The sequence below is a fragment of the Pithys albifrons genome, chromosome 28 (assembly GCF_047495875.1).
Source record: "Pithys albifrons albifrons isolate INPA30051 chromosome 28, PitAlb_v1, whole genome shotgun sequence".
Taxonomy (NCBI): Eukaryota; Metazoa; Chordata; class Aves; order Passeriformes; family Thamnophilidae; genus Pithys; species Pithys albifrons.
Window position 1 is genome coordinate 4,366,357 of NC_092485.1, and position 22,706 is coordinate 4,389,062.

General features: G+C 47.7%; 2 protein-coding genes across 2 annotated transcripts; one reads left to right on the plus strand and one right to left on the minus strand.

Moving 5' to 3' along the window:
* Nucleotides 1-943: 943 nt before the first annotated feature.
* On the minus strand, nucleotides 944-4,111 carry LOC139683483 (interleukin-20-like). The gene is made up of 6 exons (XM_071578664.1): nucleotides 4,100-4,111; nucleotides 3,360-3,536; nucleotides 3,192-3,257; nucleotides 2,032-2,184; nucleotides 1,565-1,639; nucleotides 944-1,469 (listed from the first exon to the last, which is right to left on the minus strand). Exons 2-6 carry the CDS (start codon nucleotides 3,516-3,518, stop codon nucleotides 1,392-1,394), a joined length of 531 nt encoding a protein of 176 aa, XP_071434765.1. The 5' UTR covers nucleotides 3,519-3,536; nucleotides 4,100-4,111; the 3' UTR covers nucleotides 944-1,391.
* Nucleotides 4,112-19,488: 15,377 nt separating this feature from the next.
* Nucleotides 19,489-22,477, plus strand: IL10 (interleukin 10). The gene is made up of 5 exons (XM_071578702.1): nucleotides 19,489-19,688; nucleotides 21,039-21,101; nucleotides 21,296-21,448; nucleotides 22,021-22,086; nucleotides 22,385-22,477. The coding sequence occupies exons 1-5, from the start codon at nucleotides 19,530-19,532 to the stop codon at nucleotides 22,475-22,477; spliced, it is 534 nt and encodes a 177-aa protein (XP_071434803.1). The 5' UTR covers nucleotides 19,489-19,529.
* Nucleotides 22,478-22,706: the final 229 nt, after the last annotated feature.

Here is a 22,706-nt window from a genome sequence, read left to right on the forward strand (position 1 = left end):
ATGCAGCACCCTGGCTGTGCCCTTGCCACCACAGCAGGCAGGACTTCTGGGACACCTTGCTCAGCTTAGCTGACTCCTAGAGCAGAACACACCAAGCAAGAGAGGTAAGAGAGTCAGAGACTTACCCTCTAGTCTGACTCAAGCCTTATGTCTAATGAGTGCAGCAGGAAAACATGATCACTTGAAATAGTAGGACTAGAATGCTGCCAGGGACATGAAAGGCCAACTGCTCTGGCTTGGGCTAATCAACCCTGGCACCAGAAGTGCCTCCTGGCTGCATGGAGAGGTGCCTTGGGTGGTCTGAGTTCATTTATAACAGGTTCAGGCTCTGCCATTGTCAGCTACTGCAGTGATAGATGTACTAACACCTTGTGGGAAAACAGTGGAAAAGGGATTTAGGGATTTAGGTACCAGCAATTTGTGTACAAGGTGTTGGTGGCTAAAAGAGCCCAGAAAGGGTGAAAACGGAGCAGGGCTATACATAAAAATGGTCTTGAGGAGAATCTGGGGCAATTCAGTGTCATTTAGGTCTCAGTCTGGATCTTTCTGGCGTGCCCAGGAGGATGCACCACCCCTGGGATGCTGGGCTGGCAGTGGCTGCTGTGAAAGGGCACCACAGTGAATTCAGAAAGTTTCACCACCAAGAATCATATAATTCCTCAGAATTCTGACAGACTCAGCACAGTTTCGAGTGGGGTTTATTTACAGTCATTGCAACCAATTTCCACAAAACTTACTACTGAGTGTCAGTAAATTGCACAACACACACAAGAACCTTTCTCTGTTCAGCAACCACATTATCTTGTACAGAAACTTTTCTACTGATAAGGCAGAAAATACCGTCTCAAGAGGAAAGACAGATTTCTAAGGCCTCACATCCCTGATGGGACCTGTTCTTGGGAGCATTTCCCACACTGTGCACCTGGTTACAGCCAGATCCATCAGTGGCAGCAGCCCCATGAGACTGAGCCCAGGTTTAAGCAGCATCGACTGCACCAGAGTCCTTCCAGCCAGCACTCAGCATTCAGCATTCAGGAATATACATTTCCTATATGAATATACATTTCCTACACCAAAAATTTATAATTTAAACAATTTTATTACATGATCACAGCTTATGTCTGCTAGCAAGAGAAATCCTTGTAGGTTTTCCCTTGGAGCATCCTTTGATAGAAGTCAGCTAAGCAAGGGCAATGCTGATTTAATCCAACTCATTATTTCCATCTTAATGAAGGCTGTTGATGCCTTCACTGATGTAGCTGGCTAGCAAAGCTCTCTGTGTCTGAGTGAAACAGTGAGGAACTGCACTGATCCAGGACATTATTGTCCCTCTTCACTGGGGTGTGCAAGGTCCCAGCAGCTCCATCAGCCTCAGTAATGCCACTCACTCTCTAAGGAGATTTCTCCATCCAGTCCAGCAGGATGTCCAGCTCCCCCAGGGATTTCATTGCTGCAGATGTGACATTCAGCTGGCACGGGACAAAGAAACAAGTTGTAAGCACAGATAGTGGATACTGAATATCTAAGTATCTGTGTTAATCACCAGGCTTGGGCATCAACTCACCCCTTCGTAGTTTGCAAGTATTTGCTTGTATTTCTCGGTGGATTCCTGCCCACACGTGCACTGATTTTGCTCATGCTAAAAATATAAGATAAATTCATTCATTTGAGGAGCTACATTTAAATGTAATACTTCAGTTTCTAATTATACTGCAAATTACAGAACTGAGAGTTTGTGAAACTGGGAAAGGCTGCAGGTCCCTAAATCAGATTTCAGCCAAGTACAGTTTACTTGAGAGACACAGGGACAGGATAAAGGTTGTTCTTGAGGACCCTTGTGGGAGTTTGCTGGCAATGGGCAAGTCCAAAAATTTCTCAGCAGTCAGACACACTCTTCACATCACATTGCTTTGTATTCTTGTTAAAACCATTGGTATAAATAAAGACTTTGGAACTTTGTAAAGCTATTAGGTTTGTTTATCCACCAAACACTAACAGGTGAAATTAACTGTAGCAATACCCAAGACTTACACACTGCCCCAGTTTCCTCTTCATGCTGAGGAAGGAGTTGGCAATGCTGCTGATTTTTCGGTTCACAAACGAATCCTCAGTCTTGCAGTGCTTGAAAACCTTGTCCATGTAGAAGTTGAAGAGGTGATGGGTGATGCAGCATCTCTCTGAAGACTTAAAGAATGAGCTTAATTTTTAAAAGGTCTTCCAAATGGTTATAAAGCTGCAGTGACCAAGCCCCCCTCTAGAATAAACCACCTCTAAGAGGAAGCACATGGTAGCTGAGCATAGCAAGACATTCTGACTTGTATAGACCTTCTTCAGAGATCCTTGATTTATGCTGATAATATTTATATATATAAAAATTATTTTAGGCTGATTTTCCAGGAGATTCATCCTCAGCAAATCTCATGGAGTCAACAAAATAAACAGCTGGTTTTGCAGATGGGCATTAGAGACTGAGACCTGAAGCAGTAGCTTGTACCCAGTGCTTTGGGGTGTGAGAGAGCTGAAAAATGCTTCTTTGTGATACACTGCACCTGCCAAGGTCACATCCCTCTGCTTTTGGATGCTTTAATGGCTTTGCAGCCAAGGACACTGATGCTGTGAGTGACACACCCCCCAAAGCAGAACTCTGAGCCAAGTTAGTGGAGGGTAAGATAAAAAGTAAAGGTCCTTTAATATCCCAGGCCTACAGCCCACAGGAATACAGGATGACATGCATGTGTCCCAGTTGTAGTTTCCATGGGTTTTATAATAAGATCCCTCCAATCATTGCTTTACACATTTCTCAGTCCAGCCCCAGTCCCACCCCTGTTCCAACCCCTGGAATTGGGTCTGGGGTCATCAAGACCCTCTGTCTTCATCAGCTTCTCTTCCTCGGGCACACAAAGGTCTCTTGGAGTTCATCCAGTTCTGACTTCTGGGTCACTCTGACCTGTGTTTATGTTTCATTCTGTGGGCCTTCTGATATCCTTCAGCTCTAACTTGGAAGAAGTCTAAACAAGATTAATTAACTAAAGGAATTTAAGCTCCCTCTTCTGGGACAGGGGTAGTGATAGAAAGGCATTAAACTTAAACTGTTAGAAATATTAACCCTCTAAAAATCTACAACTACTGTGTTCCTAAAATCTACAAAATGTGAAAATCAGAACAAAAACCCCTTTGGCAACAGCACCCACCTGAACCTTGTGCAGGGAGTGTGGGTAGGACAGGATGCTCAGGGTCCGGATGGGGTCTCTGGCTTGCTGCACAGGAGAGGAGAGAGGTGGGAATGGCTCCAGAGGGGCTTTGGGAGGTGCCAACCAAAGAGCTTCCCCAGCCCCACAAGAGCCTGCAGAAATACTTACAATATTGGCTTTGATTGCTGTGAAACCAGCCCTAATCTCTGTCGTGCTCATTGAAACCCTGCAGGCTCCAAAGTGGAAGATTTTGTGCCCAGCTGTTGGCATCAAATCCACCCAACAGGACATGGAGAAGAGGCAGAGGAACAAGTGGCATCTCTTCATGGCAGCTCTCTGGGAGACCTGCTCAAGAAAAACAGCATTGCCTCCTTATCTTTCCCAAAGAACACAATTGTGATGCATGTGAAAATATACACATTTTATATAGCATTTTTATATGCATATCTATATTAAAAGACCCACCCTGACTTGTATCTCTTACTCATTTCTTTTTTATTCCCCATCAGCAAGAGGAAAAAAAATCAAACAAAATCAAATATTTAACAGAAGAGCCCAAAAGAAGGGGAGGAAAAAAAAAGAGGAAAAATAAATAAAATATCAGTAAAAAATTGGCATGTAAGTAGACATAGTTTTTCTGAAAAAGAATTGTCAGAAAAATAAATACAGATACATTCAATTTTTAAAAGTCTGCTAACTCAGAAGCAGCAGGAGGTGAGAGTGACTGAAAGGAGCAGATTCCAAAGTCTGATCCCAAAGGATCTCAGGAATAGCTTAAGTCAAACACAAGTTCTGTTAGGATTGAAAATTAAGGTTACTAATGAAAAAACTATTTCAGAGGCACATTAGAGGAACACGAGGAAATGCCTATGAGCACACAGAGCAAAAGGATAAAATCAGTGTTTTACCTTGTCCTTTGGTGTGTGTTCTCCTGCCTCGACGATGTCTGACCCGGAGAGCTCCGACGAACACGTTTTTATCCAGGTATCAGGAGGAAATAACTCTTGGATTAACTTTTGGGATTTTTCTTGCTTTTCCCAGCACGTATTTCCCTCTGTAATTCACTGAATTAATGAGCAGGTGAAAGGGACCAGCTCTTTTCCCCACAGGTGTTTCCCTCACCTACGGAGGCGGGAAATCTTGGCATTGCCGCGTTTTCGGGAAGAAGGATGTGACCCAAAGGAGGGACCATCACGGGGGTCACGTTCCCAAAATGCCAACCTCGGGGCTTTCCCCACCATGGAGTCAGTGGTGCCAAGCCCCTCCTGGAGAGGGGCCACTCCCAGCTCATCACAGAGGTGTTGGGATGTGGAAAGGAGAGTGGCATCACCGCGTGGTCTGAACCCCCCAGGGCTTCTGGCACCAGGACGGGGTGCACGGGGAGAAATGCTGTGACTCAGGGAGTTGTCCAGACCTTTCTCCATCAGTGTCTTGGCACAAATGGCCTTCCCCTGCCAGGTTCAGAGAATTCTGCTCCCAGGCTCCCTCCCCAGGTGGGTGGACACTTATCTCCACTGTGTCCCTGGTGTTTGGAGATGCACAGACACACGAGGCCAGGGATTTGGGATGTCACAGCTCCCACCTTGGTGGCAGAGGAATTCTCTTGGTTCCAGGAGCACACATGACTTGGGAGATCATTATGCAAAGCTGTCACCTTGCAGAAGGACAGAAATTTCACTCCAACTTCTCAAAGTCCACCAGCCCAGCAGCAAAATAACAAGTCTATGATTATCCCACCACGAGCTGGTGGGCAAAGCTGATTCAGCCAAGGTCCTGAGGCAGACCAGGAACATTCTCTACCAAAGTTCCAGATCCAAGCTGTCCCCAGGGAACCAGGGTTTACGAGCTGAGGCATGTTGTCACATGAATGTGGCACTACTGCTGCAAACCCCAGGCTGGTTCACCATGGGGTTGGCTCCAAGACTGGTTTGGTTGTTTCTGTAACCCCTCTGAAGAGACTTGAATTCAATCTACAAAAAAAATGAGCAGTTTAAAAAGATTCTTGGACTATCTGTGCTCAGGAGGGATGGTCAGAAGGGCTTAGAGGGCATGGGGGTGGCAAAGTCACCCCCTTAACCCCAGAGCCAACCTCCAAAACAGGTTCCCATTGAGAGCAGCAGCCCAAGTGTGCACCTCTTGCAATGCAGGTGTATCTGGTGCCACTGCCTGTGGGCCAGGGCTGTTCTATACAGTTTTGCTGGGTGACTAATTTATTGATAACCAAACATATATCCATCACCAGGGAAGACTAAGCAAACAGATTTTATGCCCAGGCTAGTCTTGGTATTGCACAGAGTGTTGCTGAAACTGCCCCAAAAGCACCCAAGGTGCCTCCCTCCTGCTGAGCCTTCACACTGTAAATCAGCCAAAGGGCAGGTCCAAATCTGCAGCAGGTTGCACTTGCCCTTGCTGAGGTGTTGAAGGGATGTGTGAAAGCACAAGGCTGTCAATCCCTGCCTTCCTCCCTCAATTCCCAGCTGCTGCCTGGAATTGCAGCAAAAGTTTCGCTTGGAGGAGAGGAAGTGGCAGTGGCAGCATTCCCAGGAGCCCAGGGCACACCCAGCCTGGATGGGGAAACCAGGGAACAGGCAACGGGTTCTTACTTAATTATGTAAATGGCAGATGACAAAAAGGGATTTCTTTCAATTTGTTTTCCTTTTGGTATCTGAACTGGCACTCATGATGGGTCAGCCAAGTGCCAGCAAGTGAGAAAGGGTTGTGGTTTAAAGACTGCTGGGCAGGTGGAGGAGAGATTTGGGGGTGATGTGGGAACAGAAGGGAAATATTGTATGGTCTGGGCCCAGGACCTTGCTGCAGACCCCTGCATAGTCCTGTCTGGGTGTTCCTCAGTGTTTCTGTCCCATCACTGACCATTTGCAAAGCAAAGGCAATAGTGGGACCCTCATCCCAAGGGCAAGGAGGAGGAAAACCACATCAGAGCAGGGGGATAATCCAGAGATGTTTTCATTTTTGGTTTTCAGTACAGAAAGCAATGGATTACCTCAAGTGCTGAACCTTGGGGAGGTCCAAAACCTCGTTTTGCAGGGCAGATAGGATGGCATCAGCAGGGATCATAGAATGGTTTGGGTTGGAAGGGGCCTTGTAGATCATCTTGTTCCACCCCTGCCATGGGCAGGGACACCTTCCACCAGCCCAGGTTGTTCCAAGCCCTGTCCAACCTGGCCTTGGACATTTCCAGGGATGGGGCAGCCACAGCTTCTCTGGGCAACCTGTCCCTGGGCCTCACCACCCTCACAGGGAACACTTTCTTCCCAGTTTCTACTCTACACCTTCTCTCTTTCAATTTAAAGCCATCAGCAAATCCTGATGGAAATAAATCCCCCAACCCTCATGTACCTGCCAACTACAGCAACACAAAAACACCCTCAATGAAACACCAAACTTTTTTTTATTTGCTCTGGGAAGGAAGAGGAAAAAGAGAAACAGGGATTACTGAAACTCAGCAGCCTGACGCTGCAGATGAGCTCAGATGGTAAAATGGGAAGCGACTGCTCCAGGCACTCTCAGAATAGTTAAACTTTTTGGGTACTGCACTGCTGGGAAGCCTTCAGGAAAGTGGTCCTCTCCCCAGGAACACTTCCAGGCAGGTCCCAGCTGACAGGGGAGGGCTCCTCCCTCAGGATTTTATAGTAGGCACGTTATGACAGGGCACATTAAAAGGAGTTACACGTTACTATCACGCCAAGGCAGCAGGGAGGGCTGTGAGCCAAATGTCACCACGCTGGGGAATTAAACCTGAGCCCCTGGATCATTAGCTTATCTCTGAAATCACTTATGCAAAGTCCTGGGTGAGCAGCACAGCTCCTGCAGTGCAGCTCAAAAAGGCACACAAGGGACTCACAGGGCAGAAGGGAATGTCATAGAATCATAGAATCAGTTGGGTTGGAAGAGATCTCTGAGATCATCAAGTCCAACCCTTGATCCAACCCCACTGTGATCACCAGATCATGGCACTCAGTGCCACGTCCAGTCTCACCTTAAAAACTCCAGGGATGGGGAATCCACCCCCTCTCTGGGCAGCCCATTCCAATGCCTGACCACTCTTTCTGTAAAGAACTTCTTCCTGATATCCAACCTAAACCTCCCCTGGGAGAGCTTAAGGCCATGCCCTCTAGTCCTACTGTTGGTTGCCTGAGAGAAGAGACCAATCCCCACCTGGCTACAACATCCTTTCAGGTAGTTGTAGAGAGTGATGAGGTCTCCCCTGAGCCTCCTCTTCTCCAGGCTGAACACCCCCAGCTCCCTCAGCCTCTCCCCACAGCACTTGTGCTCCAGTCCCTTCTCCAACCTTGTTGCTCTTCTCTGGACCCACTCCAGTCCCTCAATCTCTTTCCTGAACTGAGAGGCCCAGAACTGAACACAACACTCAAGCACAGCACGGAGTGGCATCGCTGCTGCAGGGAACAAAGCACCAGACTGCACAGGCAAATGGCTTGTTGGTGTGACTAACAAAGCAGATGAGCCTGGAGAGCCCGGGAGTGTCACAGGAGATGGGACACAATCCCTGGTTCTGTTGGGAAACAGCAGCAGCTCCCAGGGGTGACATCCCTGTGCACCCCAATCATCTGGAGCTACTGCAGTCCTGCTGCCTGATCCAACCCCGCCCCAGCTGCATTCATTTCAAATAATAACCATTTCAAACAATCATTTCAAAGAGGTTTTGTTTTATTCTAGAAAAAAATCCTTAAAAATTCATCATCAAGCCGTTCTGATCTCAAGGATCTGCTGTCAAGGACTGATCCCAGAACAACATGTTTAACAGAAGGTTTCCAGTAACGTGTTTCAGAGTGATAAGGCGTCAGTTTCAATAGTGCATTTCAAAGCAGTTTCGTGCAATAAGAAGTTCTGGTAACACTCTACAGCCCAGCCTTGGTTTGCCATTCTTTGTCATCACTCACATGTTACAGCAGCTTTAGGTAAATCGTTGTTTCAATTAGGAGGGTGATAATGGTTTGTACACAGATCCCCAGAGCTAGAGAACGTGAGGGATAGAAATGCTCCCAGAAATTTTAATAAGGGACAAAGTTGAGCCTTAACAGCAACATCCAGCAACACTATCTGAACTCAGGAATAATCCCTGATGGCCCTCAGGAAAAGATCTGCAAAATCCAACTTGGCCACATGAAACAAAAGTACTTGTAGGGTATTAGAGCTCTCCAAAAACCCTGTCAAAGGAATGTAATTCTATTTCTACAGGCAGAAGAAAATGTTTCCACTTGGTTTTTATGCACTGGAGTAATTTCTTACACACTTGCAGTGGTGTAAATTCTGAGCCAGCCCTACCCTCATCATAGCTGGGTGTTAATGGGAAGGTGGACTGCAGTGTGGTGCTGTGCTGTAGCTCAGAGTAGTTCTCAGCACCTTAAGAATCAAGGTTTCATTATCAAGAGATCCCTGTTCCCTCCAATCCAGAGCCAAAATCTCGTTTGAACAAATGCTGATCTGGCACAACCCTCTTGAACGCAGGGACTGACACCAGCACCCGACAGATGTCACCCATCCCTACGTCACTCTTTCCATGAGCTCCACACCGACACCCTTTGCTCTTTGTGATGGAAACACCCTCTGCCAGCCCTGAAAATCACGCTGCTCTTCTCCCTGTTAATTAGCACGGCTCATTATGGGCAGAAAGCCAGGCTGGGGTTGCCAGCCCTGTCCTTGCCCAGCCCCAGCTCTGCAGTGCTGCTGACTGAAGTAAAAAGTTGTTTTTCTCGGTAAACTCGACAAATGACTCAGAAAACTCTGCGAGGAGTTATCGGCTGAGAGGTGTGGTACAGCTTGTACCCTCTCCTCAGTCACGTTTCTAACCATAACCACTCAAATAATTCTGAAAAGCAAACACTGAGTGCTGCCTCGTAGGGAGCAACGGGCTGAGCATGGCTTGGCTTAAGGAAATTCAATTTTTATGCAGCCAAGCTCAAGAGACATCCAAAGCCAAGGGAGCAGAAGTCCAGGCTGTTTCCCAGGATCACTTCCCAAGTGGCTCACTGTGCCCAGGATTCTCAGCAGCTTGAGGACCTCCCCTCATGGGCAGAGCAGGTCTTTTCCCAGTGCTGAGAGACTTTGGGAGAGCCTGGGACAATGTCCCTCATCCCAAAACAATGGGTGAACCACCCTGATTTAGGGCATCACCCATGATTGTCCCTCTGGGGCCCTTCCTGCCATTGTGTGTTACCCACAGCCCAGCCCGGGATGGTCCCCAGGGACACCTCCCACCAGAAAGGGGGCAGTGCCACGTCCCCCAACCAGCATCACTCCACTGCTGTGGGTGACCTTGGGGTCACCTCGTCCTCACTGGATGACCTGGGCCAAGTCATGGTCAGTTGTCAGTCGTGCAGGGCTGCACATCACAGCAAATGCCACCGCCCTCATGGAGCAGACGTGACACTTGTCTGTGTGACTCACCGATGGCAGAGCTGCTGCCAAGGCAGAATTTCACCCAAAATGGGTAAAGAAATTGCGAAAAAAGCGCTTTTCATTTTTTTCCCTCCACCTCTAAGACTCACCTTTGTGGAAGAGGAAGAGGGTGGTGGAGGATCTTGTGCATCTCTTCTGCAGAAAACCATTAATTTAGTCACCAGGATGGCGTGTGTTGAAGGTTAGATGCTTGTTTCCCCTGCTTTGATAAAATGTGAACTCATACTTTGGGTTATCACAAATGGCATCTTGCCCAAAGGGAAATGCATATTTCAGGTCTTTAGAGTTAAATAATACTGCTCAAGAAGTGTTTTTTTCAACTATCCAGCCCTTGGTTTTCAACAGCCACCTCTGTGTCCGAGTGGGTCCAGCCAGAGTGTCCCTGTGCTCCAAACCAGGGCGGTGCATGACCCGTGGGATGCCAAGGACCAGCCCAGGGGAGCTCAACACACCCCTGCTCAGTTCAGGGACTGGCTGGAGCTCTTGGGAAGTTTTCAGCCCAAAACTGCAACAGCTCAGGAGTTATCCAAAAAGTTTAGAAGACTCTACTTAGGTACATGTAACATTTTGTGATCAATCCATAGAATCATAGAATGGTTTGGGGTTGAAGGGACTTGAAAGCCCATCTCATTCCACCCCCTGCCATGGGCAGGGACACCTCCCACCAGCCCAGGTTGCTCCAAGCCCTGTCCAACCTGGCCTAGGACACTTCCAGGGATGGGGCAGCCACAGCTTCTCTGCCCAATCTGTGCCAGGGCCTGTCCACCCTCACAGGGAACAATTGTTTTCCTAATACCTAATCTAGACCTACCCTCTTTCAACTTAAATCTATTTATTTCAACAAGATTTCCCAGTTAGAGAATGAACTTTTCATGTTGTTGTTTTCTTTTTAACCCCACCATGTGAAGAAAATTGGTTATTTCAGCAAAAAATTGAGGTACAGTTGCCTGAAAAGCACTTCCCTGCCTTTGAAGGTGAACAGAAGCATCCAGGAGAGAATGATGTGAAGTCCAACACCCCAGGCCAAGATTTGCACCAGTCTCCAAATGTGTGAGTATTTCAGACTCAAATCTGCCAACGAGATTAAACAAGGGCTTAATGAATGAGGCTTTTGCAGTTTCCAGGTTTCAGAAACCTTTTGATGTGGCCATCTGACATATTAGCAGTGGGTCTGCCCTAGGCATGTGCAATACCCACATACAGAAAATGCTGAAGTACAGTCAAGACTTGCCTGAGAGGTGCCTGTGTTGGGAAGACCAATATTTCACCAAGAAATGAAACTTTCTTGAAAGGCCCTTTGGAGGGAGAGAGCTGTGATCAGTGAATATGAAAAGTGCTCTGGGCAAATCAAACTTCCACTGTTCAAAGCCACAAGAAGCCCCCAAGGACAAACTCCCTGCAGGATTTACATTTGTGTACTATGCCTGCTTCTCATTTTTAATATTTTTTCTCTCTTAGATGTAGCACTACAGTCATAATTCCCATTACCAGCCATCAGGTTGCTTCTCTTGTTCCTGGCCATCCCAGGCTCCCATGGACATTGGATTAAACTGTGGATAGAGCAAGTTTGAACCTTGGAAAGTGGCCAACCTACAAGAGACAGGGAACCAAAGAGGAAACAATAAAATTAACCCAAATTGAAGAAACCAGCTTATTCCAAGGGTAGGGATTTTTCATAGTGAGCCTGGAGATCCCCAGCTGAACCCCACGGATGCCTCCATGACTCACAGAAGAGCATGTGAAGGCAGTCCTGAGGTGCTGTTCCTCACCAATGGGTATTTCTTGGGAGAAGACTCATTAATATTTAGAAAACCAAAGCTGAAGGTCTTTACTTTGGAGATTCAAATCAACAGTCACAGAAAACAGGCAATCAGGCACCATGTGAAGCAGGTGGAGACTTACAAAGAACAGCAATCCCACAGGACAGAAAGGAACAGAACAGCACATCGTGTGCCAGAGTTACCAGGGCTCATCATCTGCTCCCCCAGGATGTGACAGCAGAGCAGGGACTTTGCTGGGCAAGAGGCACAAGGGCTGCTTTGTGGTGAAGTATCCCCAGAGCCAGAGCTTTGAATGGTGTGGCTTTCCAAATGATCACAGTGATGCTCAGGAGGGAAGAGAAACATCCACCATATTTGCTGCTGCTGTCACTGTCACCGAGAGCGGTGCCACCAGCAGCACCAACACTGCTGGGACAGCACTGGGCTCTGGGCAGCTCGTGGCAGACACCAGACCATGATCTGCTGAGGAGCACATGCCCATCACCCAGCTCTGGTGTTCCTCCCATGCTCAGTTTTGGAAGAGCCAAAAATTGGTGTGATAGCAAAAGTCACTCGAGGCATTTCACAGAACCTGAGAATCATCCAGGTTGGAAGAGACCATCAAGACCACCTTGCCCAACCACCAACCATGGCACCACCATAATCACCCCTAAACCATATTCCCCAGAACCTCAGAATCATCCAGGTTGGAAGAGACCATCAAGACCACCTTGCCCAACCACCAACCATGGCACCACCATAATCACCCCTAAACCATATTCCCCAGAACCTCAGAATCATCCAGGTTGGAAGAGACCATCAAGATCACCTTGTCCAACCACCAACCATGGCACCACCATAATCACCCCTAAACCATATTCCCCAGAACCTCAGAATCATCCAGGTTGGAAGAGACCATCAAGATCACCTTGCCCAACCACCAACCATGGCACCACCATAATCACCCCTAAACCATATTCCCAAGTGCTCTTTGATAGAAAACCAGGTTTGGCCTCAGGCTGGAGCAGGTGATGGGTCCAACTGTCCTACCCAGCACCCGGGTTTGCCCCCGGGGGTGAAACGTGCTGACAGTGCAGGCCACAAAGGCTGCCTAACAGAGGAGAAACCGAGACCTGGCTGCTATCAGCTCCAATTTTTAATTCTCTGGGGAGCAAATGAATCACTCCAATAGCCAGTCAGAGCTGTCATAGATTTAGCTTTCACCAAAACTGAAACTTGTGTTTCAGTAAACGGGCCGTGGAGTCTCCGTGAGCCCAGCTCTGAGCCGGGTTTCGGTTTTTGGCTGCGTTACTGGTGCCTGTCTTGATTTCACAACCGTGAGGAGCCAGGGCTGGTTTCACTGGGGTGGACGCACGTGAACACACAGAGGCATTTGGGGAGCTCTGCCCCAGCTCTGGGCCAGAGAGAGGCCAAGAAGAGGAGCCAAGGGGTGAGGTGGCACCTCACAGCCATGTGGCTCCTCTGATTCCTACATTGCTCGATAACACAACCTGTGGAAATGAGAAAAACAGGAAAATTGGCCACTGTTTGCTCCTAGGCATCAATTCTTGGAAAAGGTTAATTTTCCCAGAGGTTTATCCTCTTACCAATTCCCCCTCAAAAGCTCTGCCTGTCCTGGCACACATGGGGAGCACAAGCTCAGCCTTCTGCTAACCAGCTCCTCTGATCTCAGTGGAGAACTGAAGACTTGGTCCCTGGCAGTGCATTTCCTCACTGCACAACTCCTTTTAGTCATAAATATAAATCAGGGGCATTGCAAGGTCTTAATTTGACTTTATATTTCCAGCAGAAACACTGCTGGTCACTCCTGAGGAGCAGGATATGAAGTGCCCATCTCTCCTTTCCCTACAGGCAGGGACAGCCAGCAGAGGAAGTGGCTTCAGATCTTTTAATTTCTTCTTCTTTTTTTTTTAATCTTATTTTTTTAAACACTATTTTCAGAGAGAGGGTTTTTCCACTATTCAGCTTTATCTTCCACTTCCTAGTTACTGAAGCAACAGGGAAAGCAATAAACAAAAAGAGACCTAAGTGCCCGATCCTGTTAATGAAGCAAAACTTCCTCAGACTTCCACAAAAAGATAAATCCCAAGCAAATTGCTGAAGAAGCTCAAGGAGACCAGCACTGAGCAGACACCCCAGTTCTTGTAGGGAGCAGCAGGTCATGCCCCTGGGATCAATAGGAGTTCAGGAATAACTTTTCAATGGCTGAACTCAACTGCTTTCATAACTCAAGTTCAGCCCTCATGGCAGAGGGATTGGAAATAAATAATCTTTAAGATTCCTTCCAACCCAAAGCATTCTATGATTCCATGATTTCTTTGGGCCTCTGTAATTAAGATATTTGGCACAGGAAACACCCAGGTTGGATCACCTGGGAAAAAAAGGGAAAAAAGAGAAAAGAAGAGAAAACAGAAGGGAGATTTGACCACATGGAGATAGAATGTTATAAACAAAACACTTTAAACCCTCTGAAACCTCTAAAAAATAACCACAGCAACTATTTTGGAGCAGAAAGACAGTAAGGGCAGGTGGGGAATCCCCTGGGGGTGCTGCAGCATCCCTTGAGCCCCAGGGATGAGCCACCGTCACGAGCAGCACCCCCATCCACGGCACGTGCTCGGCTGCAGTGTGGGGTGGCAGAGAAAGCCCAGAATTTCTAAACCCACAGCATGAGCTGCTTGGCATTGCACAAAACCCACCCCAAACCCTCTCTGTATGAGTTGTTTTTGGCTCCAGGGTGATTCTGGAGTGGAGAGTGAGTGGGGCTGGCTCTGTGCTCAGCCTGCGGTCACGTTGCGTTTCCAAGCGGCGGCTTTGCGTTATCTGATTTCTCAAACTCTGATAACCACTTTCTGTCTTATGACCTTTCATCACTAGAAACAGTTTGTATTTGTGCTGTTGGTCAGAGGGTTGAGGCTAAATCATGACAAAGTCAAGATTCTGCAGGAGATCCACACAGCCTCCCCACCCCAGTGATACCAAAACTACAGAAAAGAAACTCATCAAAGCAGCCCTTGTGCAATGAGCTGCTCAAGGCAGGAGTTGCTTAAAATTGCTTCTGCAACAAGCTCAAATAAAGGCAGTGCAAGTGACATTTGGGCAATGGATCATGGAGTGATTTTTGGGGTTTTTTTGGCTTATTTTTACACTCTTAACTTACCTGCAAACAAACTCACCTGAGAGAACCTTGTCCACGCTCCCCTCACTCAGAACACACACGGCCCACTCCTGACACGCCAGTGCTGAGATCCCATGGGCCTGTCTAAGGGCACCAACAGGGCTGAGAGCATCAGAAAATTCCTGTCAAGAGCTGATTTCAGGGCAAAACAAAAGAGATGAATGATAATAACACCTCTGTTTGCTTTGCAGGTGGGAAACAGCCCCATGTGGGTGATGGAGCACCATTCAGTGGCCAAGAGCCTGACACTCAGCACTGGCCTCATCAGAAGGCCAGAGATAAGAGGGTCTTTCAGCAGGACTGACCTCACCCACCACTCTGCACAGCCCTCACAGAATGGCTTAAAATGGAAAAATATGTGTAAAGTTGGGAATAAAGCACAGCTGACTTCTCTAGGCTGGCAGAGGTCACCCTGGAATCCCAGGGTGGGGCATGAAAGGGGAGTGTTGCTCAATCTCTGCCTTAGGCTGCAGCAGAAATCCAGATATTGGGAGTTTGATGTGTACAGTTTAAAAAGTGGAAATATTACTCAGTGAAGTTCATCACCAAAGTACTGAATCTACAGATAGCAGCAAATCTCCATCACGTGATCCTTTCATGTGTCAATTCCATCCTGACTTAGATCAAATGGAAGTCCTGGACTTCCTAAGAACTTGTTATGTAAGACTCTCTCTGTGTCACATTAAAGTGAAAATAACATCTTCAATTCATGATTAATAACCTGTTTCTGGACACTTCAATGTTACAAGATAAACCAGTGACATGGTTTAAATTTTCAAAGAGGAATTTGGGATTCACCTGTTGAGTCACGCTGCAAATTCCAGCAGGGGTGGTGGAAAGTGGGTTTCCAATGTGAGACATCCAACGTCAAGCCTCGCCAGCACAAAAAAATTCTTGAAAAAAATAAAGAAGTCCACTTGGTGCTTCGTCAGGAACTGTTAGTCACCAACAATGGGGCTGCTGAGAGAGAAAATGCCATCGCTTCAAAACTGTTCTTGCACAAGGTGAATGAAAGGCCACCAAGCGTCTACTTCCCCCAGAGCGTCACTGGCAGCAGATCTGGAGATCTGAAAGGATGAGAAATGGGGAATTACTGAAAAGGAAAGAGAGATGCAGACCACTATGACAGCCTGGAAATGTAGGGGACCCTCCAAGTTCTGTCTAGAATAGATAGTGCAGAAAATCATTCAGGCTGGAAAAGACCTCTGAGATCATCGAGTCCAACCTGTGGCTGATCCCCAGTGTGTGAACCAGAGCAGAGCACTGAGTGTTGTGTCCAGTCATTCCTCAAACATCTCCAGGGATGGTGAGACACCTCCAGGGATGGTGAGACACCTCCAGGGATGGTGAGACACAATGTCCCTCTGTCCAAAAGTAATGACAAGAGACCAAGAAGGCACAAAAATGTTAAAAACTACCAACTAAAAATGTGCCACCATAAGAAAAGCCCCTTTAATAAGAAGGGTGAGGTGCCACCCTGCTCCAGAGGGTGGACCCTCGGGACCTCCAACCCCAAGCCCCACCAGGGCAGGCTCAGCCATGTCCAGGACAAACCTTTCCTTGTGCCACACTCTGGGAGCAAGTACAAAGGCCTTTGTTTTAGTGCAGAAACAGCATTCTGCTGCCCTGCTGTTTCCTGTGAACTTGCCACTCTCAGAAGTTTGTGGGAGGTGGGTAAAAGTGCATGAATGGCTTTTGAGTAACACATTTTCCTTCCTGAAATGATCTTCTTGGCATACATGAAAGCTGTTTCCTAAAGGTTTAGAAATACACCCACATCCCCCGGACACTCTTTAGGAAAAGGTGCTTTCTTCATTCATGAACCACGTTGTAGTAATGCAGAGTCAAGGCCTTTCCACAGCACTAAGCAGTGCGTGAGTCAGAGCGAAACTGCACCGTCAAGATCTCTGACGTGGCGAAGGAAACACAGGTAAACACAGCAGAGAATCACCCTGCCCAGGCCTGAGTTTCCTTTGTGGAATGGACACATGGGGCTTACGCTGGTGCCAAGCAGAAAAGCACCAAGCAGGTTCCAAAACAGGGAGGAGGGAATTGCACAAGGCTGAGGAGCGCCCGGCACGCTGCGGGTGTCAAACAAGTGACTTCATGGAGACCCACAGGTTGCTCAAAATGAGTTTGGAAATGAGTGTTCAGCTCCTTGGCAGGATTGAAGGAGGTTTCTGGTGCTGCTGCACCAGCTCCTGCTGATTGATGCCAGGGGACATTCCCAAGGCCCCTTTGCTTTGCATCCAATGAAAACACCAGCACTGAAACCTACAGCCAAATGACCACTTTGCTGCAGGGGACCAGTCCAAGCTGTTGCTGTGAATAAACTGAACTGTGAGACTGAAGTTTACTAATACCTTGGCAGAATTTCCACATTAATGATTGTTTAACTGTGGAAAACTAGAATTTTGTTCTAGAATGGACAGGTTGTAATATGAGACTTAAGTCATATTCTGTTTATGTATTTGTTACCTTGTACTTACATCCTGAATATTTAAGCAGTTCAACACTTTTTAATTAAGTCATTGGATGGTGAAGCAGAGTGGGAGCCAAGAGTTTTAGAATTTGCAGGGAAGTGTCTGGGGCTGCATTTTTCACCCAAGGGAGTGAGTTCAGCTCCAGGATCTGGCTCAGCACACTGGCCCCTGCCAGCATCACACCCACCAACTTTATACATCAGCTCTGATGCCCTGATGAAGCTTCAGCAGCTGTCCAGGTTTTGCCACTGAAGATTTAACAACCCCTGGCAGGTTCAAATTAATGCAAAAGAAGCAAAACATTTCCCCAGGTGGGAGCCCAGGGAAAGGTGGGATTCTGCCAGTGGAAACTGAACTTAAAACCCCTCAGTTTACTCTTGGTCTTGGTCTTCTGCCCTTCTCCTTTCTGATTCTTCTGCCGACAGTCAAGAGGAGAAACCACATGGCTGTGTTAGAGCAGGGGAAGAAAAATGGGTCACCAAAAACGTGACACGCCGTGATTCAGATGCACAGGGTGTCTGCAGTGATTCACCAGGAGCTCTGCTCACACCACCTCTGGAAGAGGCACCAACTACCAGAGGAAAACAAATCACAGCACAAAATCCCTCACTGTCCCCATCTCAATCCCTCCAGATGTTTCATCCCCTTTTCCTTACTCATACATGTGCATGCCAAACATTCCTCTCTTCTGCTTCTAAAACTAAAATGAAAAAATCTCAGCATACAAGAGCAAACAATACTTGGCATTTTTGCAGTATTTTTTTGTGTGTAACAAGTTCTTTGGCAGAGGTTTGCAAACTCAACCTGAAAGAGGTTCAGTGTGATGAAGGAGATGAGAATTTAAGGGATTTGTCCCCTGTTGGGGGCAGGCTGGGAAGAATGAACTATTTCAAAAGAACATGAGAGATTTCAAAGAAAACTCTCTGATTTCAGAAAAGCCAAATTTATCACCCCTTTCACTTTCTTGGATACCAGAGTCCCAAATTAATAAGTGAAATCTTTATCACGAGGAAGTTGAGGCTTGTGGACCAAGTTATAAAGCCCAGAACAGAGAGGGAAACGGAAAAAGAGGAGACGTCAGAGGAATTGTCTCCAGCTCTGAAGAGGCAACTTTATCAGAGCTGGGACAATAAGTCCCAGTTAAGACAGGACAAACAGTCTTTACAGCCAGCATGGGGTTGCTTGGATGGGCTTCTGTCCATCTCTGGGAAACGAAATTGAAAAGCCTGAAATGTGGATAATCATTCCCTGCCTGTGAACTTTAACACCAAACCCCAGTGTTAAAATAGTGGCACAAACCCTGTCCTGGGGGAGCCTCAGGGGACCTGAGCAGCGACACATCCATGGCTGGACCCTTCCACAAAGCCCCTCACACCATAGAGCTGATCCCACCAGCATCCAGACACACCACCAGCTCAAACTGGGGAGCAGAGTCTTTGAGCTTGCTGAGCAGTGAACATTCACATTGGCTTCAGGAGACACATGCACTAACTGGGGGGAAAAAAAATCTGATTACCCATGGCTGGACCCTTCCACAAAGCCCCTCACACCATAGAGCTGATCCCACCAGCATCCAGACACACCACCAGCTCAAACTGGGGAGCAGAGTCTTTGAGCTTGCTGAGCAGTGAACATTCACATTGGCTTCAGGAGACATATGCACTAACTGGGGGGGAAAAAAATCTGATTACCCATGGCTGGACCCTTCCACAAAGCCCCTCACACCATGGAGCTGATCCCACCAGCATCCAGACACACCACCAGCTCAAACTGGGGAGCAGAGTCTTTGAGCTTGCTGAGCAGTGAACATTCACATTGGCTTCAGGAGACACATGCACTAACTGGGGGGAAAAAAAATCTGATTAAAAATCAAGATTTCAGATGATTAAATGTATTTGCAGATTAGCATCAGAATGCCAAAAAAAGGAGACAGTGTATTTGTACAAGTTCATGAAAGGCAACACTGCTCAGTGATGATGCTGCAGGTTTGACACAGAGGTGTAAAAGTAGCAACACTTTTTTCTTTTCACCCTAACAATAGAGCATTCATCTAAATATAAAAAGTAATTGTGAGAAGAAGCAATTAACCTCACACAGCACCTTCATGTGTCTGTAACTTTCCTCTTCAGCTGCATTTAAATTTACAAGAAACGAGCAATGAGAAAGAAAAAAAAATTGCAGAGTCTAAGCACAAAAGAATTGATGGGGTGTGAGGAGAGGAGGGAGGTCAAGAGAACAGGAAACCCCAGTTGACGGGAAACCCAAGTGACATTTGGTTTTAATGAATGTCTTAAAACCCCAATATTGCCGTCAGGAAACGGGGGAGAGGAAATGGAGCGATTTTTTGAGAATATAAATTAGGGGCTCCATCAAGGTGAAAACTACAGATCTGCTTTAGACCCTCCTGTGAAATCCATCCGAGAGCTGGACCAGAAGGGGAGCAGCCCATTGGCACAGCATGAGGAGCTGCTCCAGCTGCAGAGCCATGCCCGTCCTGCTCCTGCTCCTCCTGGCAGCTGGTGCCCGCTGCCAGCCCTCCTGCCAGCACTTCCCCCAGCTCCTGCCTGCAAAGCTCAGGGAGCTGCGAGCCAAGTTTGAGGAAATCAAGGATTATTTTGTAAGTATAATAACCCTGCTAGTTTCTTTGTCTTTCTCTGTTGCAAAGTTCAGTGATTTGGAGGAGGGGGAAGAGCTTCCTCCCGGCAGAAATTCTTTCGCATGGGTTGTGTTACGGTTAAGTTCGGTTTCATTGCTCACTGAGAGGCAGCACACAAGGGGGTTCTGCCTGGTTTTAGTTGCAATGAACTTGAGATTTCATAATGAAGCTTTGTGGACCTTACTAGCCAGACTTCCCATCAAAAGTTGCAAACCCAATTAATCACTGAATTAATAGGAAGGAAATTGTCCTTCCTTCAGGGCACAGAGGTCCAGCCTCTCCTCAATGCTGGGTGGAAAGGGAAATCTCTTGCTAAAGAATTCTGCTCTGAAAGAACCACAGAAACGTGCACAGGGTGTTTTATGACTGGAGAAACTCTGCAGTCACTGAACACCTGCTTTGGTGTCTGCACAAGGTCATGGCTCTGCCTCACAACGAACAGGAGCCCCGGGGCTGCTGAGGAAGCAGCAGGAGATGCACTCAGAGCATCTGCCATGGCACCAGTACTCATAGAAATGGCTGGTCACATCTTTGTTACTGATTTAGTTGATGTCAGTGTGTTTTAGCCATAAAACAGGATAATTCTTCAGATTAAATCTCAAGCTCATGTCATGGTTTTATTTGTTATCAAACGAATGCAGCTAAGAGTTTAGACATAAATCTTGCTGTAACTCTCCCAGATAATGTTGGGAAGGAGTATTTTTAACCTCTCAGGACAGCTTTTAAGTCCCTTGGTGCCATGGGGTCATCCTTTGGGTGGTGCAAGCCCACCCTGCTGCAGCTATTTGGTCTTTCAGAGCTGCTGATGCAACAGGGGCACCATGAGAACAAACTCTTTTTTTCCCCCATCAACTGGAGACTTACAGGGGTAACAAACCCCAGGGGATTAAACCCTCCTGAGCTGTCAGACAGGATGGGGTGGCTTGCAAGGGCTGCCATGGCTTTGCCCCCTCCCTGAGGAGCGTTGCAGTCTCCAGCAGCACTCTCAGATAACACCCTGTGCAGCTGAAGTGAGTGCGTGGTGCTGGCAGCAGTGAGAGGAGTTTCACATCAACAAAATCAATATCACTCAAGTTTGTGATTTCATTTTCTTGCTGTTCTGACCTAACAGTCGTTGTCCTGCAAGATTATGGACCAAAGAACTGGTGACTCCTGTACCTGGGGTCACAGCTCTGCAGACCTTTGTGCTGGGTGCTCTTTGCTGCAGTGAGACCACGAATTCAAACAAGAAAAGGATCGTTTGATGAGGCAAAGTGAAGAGAGTGTTGATGTTCTGCCTAAAAAAGCTCATGTTTTCTTTACACCCCACAGCAATCAAAAGATGATGAACTCAGCATCCAACTGCTCAGCTCCGACCTGCTGGAGGAACTGAAGGTAAGAATCACAACTCTCCTCTCAGTCCCCTGTCCTTGTCCATCCTTCAGCTGGTGTTTCAGCAGAGACAAAGCAGTCTGGAGCTGGGGCATTTCCTGATGGCCCAGCAGGACAGCCCTGCAGGGACAAAGGCTGGCACAGTTCCACCACCAGCACCACTCTGATTTCAACCCAGTCCCCTCCTCTCACCCCAGGGGAGCTTGGGCTGCCAGGCTGTGTCCGAGATGATGGGCTTCTACATGGAGGAGGTGCTGCCCAGAGCCATGAGGACCAGCACACACCACCAGCAGAGCATGGGCGACCTGGGCAACCTGCTGCTGAACCTGAGGACAACCATGAGGCGCTGTGTGAGTGGGGCTCTGCATCAGCAGGGTGGGCAGCGGGTACTGGGTGACCCCAGGGGCCGGGTGTGGGTGGTGGGATGGTGTGGCAAAGCAGAAATCCATGCTGGGGCTGGCAGAGCACACAAGGATTGTTTTCTGCTCACCAGGCTTGCAGGATGATGCAAAGGCTCTGCCAGAGCAACATTTGCAGCCAGCCCTGCACAGCAGAGTGTGGTTAAAGAGGGAAGAGGAGGGCACCGGGGGGTCTGTCCTTCACCTGCATGCTGGAGCCTCATGACTGTGGTGGTGCCTCCCAAAATCCCTCCTGGTGCAGCCAGGAGTCCATCACCGGGGTCAGGTGGGATAAATCCTGCCCTGGGCAGAGAGCACCTCACCTGGCACTGGCAGCAAAGGGCACAGGGCTGGGAACAGGCTGGGGTCACACCAGGCTCCTTCCACCAGGTGCCAACCAGGTGTGATTGCTGCCCCAGAGAGAGCAGGGGAGGTGGGGAGGTCAGGGAGGAGGGGCAGGGCAGGGCAGAGCCACCACCACACAAACCCCCTGGGGCTGAAGCCACTGCTCTTTCCCTTTGCAGCACAGATTCTTCACCTGTGAGGAGAGGAGCAAAAGCATGAGGCACGTGAAGGAGACCTTCACCAAGGTAAGGTCCTGCCTGTGGGGCTGTGCTGAGGGGCAGGGACTGGCTGCTCCAGCAGGAGGACACAGATCTTACTGAGGGCTTCAGCCTAGAGTGGAGAACAGATCCCAAAATATCTTTAATGACATTAAAACCTAAGGCAGAGGAATGCAGAGAGTGATGCCCGAAGGAGCAGCTGGTGGGTTCCCCCTGGGAACTGGGCAGAGAACAGGAGGTGTGGGTGGAAGGAGAATTTGTGCAGGGATTGTGCATCACATCCATCACCACAGTCAGACTAAACCCCCTTGGCTTCCACCTGCAGATGAGCCAGAACGGGATCTACAAGGCCATGGGAGAGTTTGACATTTTCATCAACTACATCGAAAAATACTTGATGTTGAAGAGAAGGAACTGAGAGTGCCCCTTTTTCCCACCAAATCCTGCTATTTGCCCAGAAGTCACTTCAGGCTGCAAGAGCTCAGGTTATTTCAGGGTTCAAGTCAAGTGTTACAGGTCAATAATTTCCATTTCACTATTGAATTTAAAAGTTATTTTTGTTTAAATTTAATATTTATTACTTTTTATACCTCAGTGTTTATGTTTACAATGTGTTTTGAAGAAAAGTATGAGCTTGTAAAATACTA

Coding starts and splice junctions, on each gene's coding strand:
- LOC139683483 (XM_071578664.1), bottom strand. CDS start 3,518: ATGAAGAGATGCCACTTGTTCCTCTGCCTCTTCTCCATGTCCTGTTGG. Junction 3,258..3,359: donor CAGCAATCAAAGCCAATATT/GTAAGTATTTCT, acceptor TCTCCTGTGCAG/CAAGCCAGAGACCCCATCCG. Junction 2,185..3,191: donor ACTCCCTGCACAAGGTTCAG/GTGGGTGCTGTT, acceptor TCATTCTTTAAG/TCTTCAGAGAGATGCTGCAT.
- IL10 (XM_071578702.1), top strand. CDS start 19,530: ATGAGGAGCTGCTCCAGCTGCAGAGCCATGCCCGTCCTGCTCCTGCTC. Junction 19,689..21,038: donor AGGAAATCAAGGATTATTTT/GTAAGTATAATA, acceptor TACACCCCACAG/CAATCAAAAGATGATGAACT. Junction 21,102..21,295: donor ACCTGCTGGAGGAACTGAAG/GTAAGAATCACA, acceptor CTCTCACCCCAG/GGGAGCTTGGGCTGCCAGGC.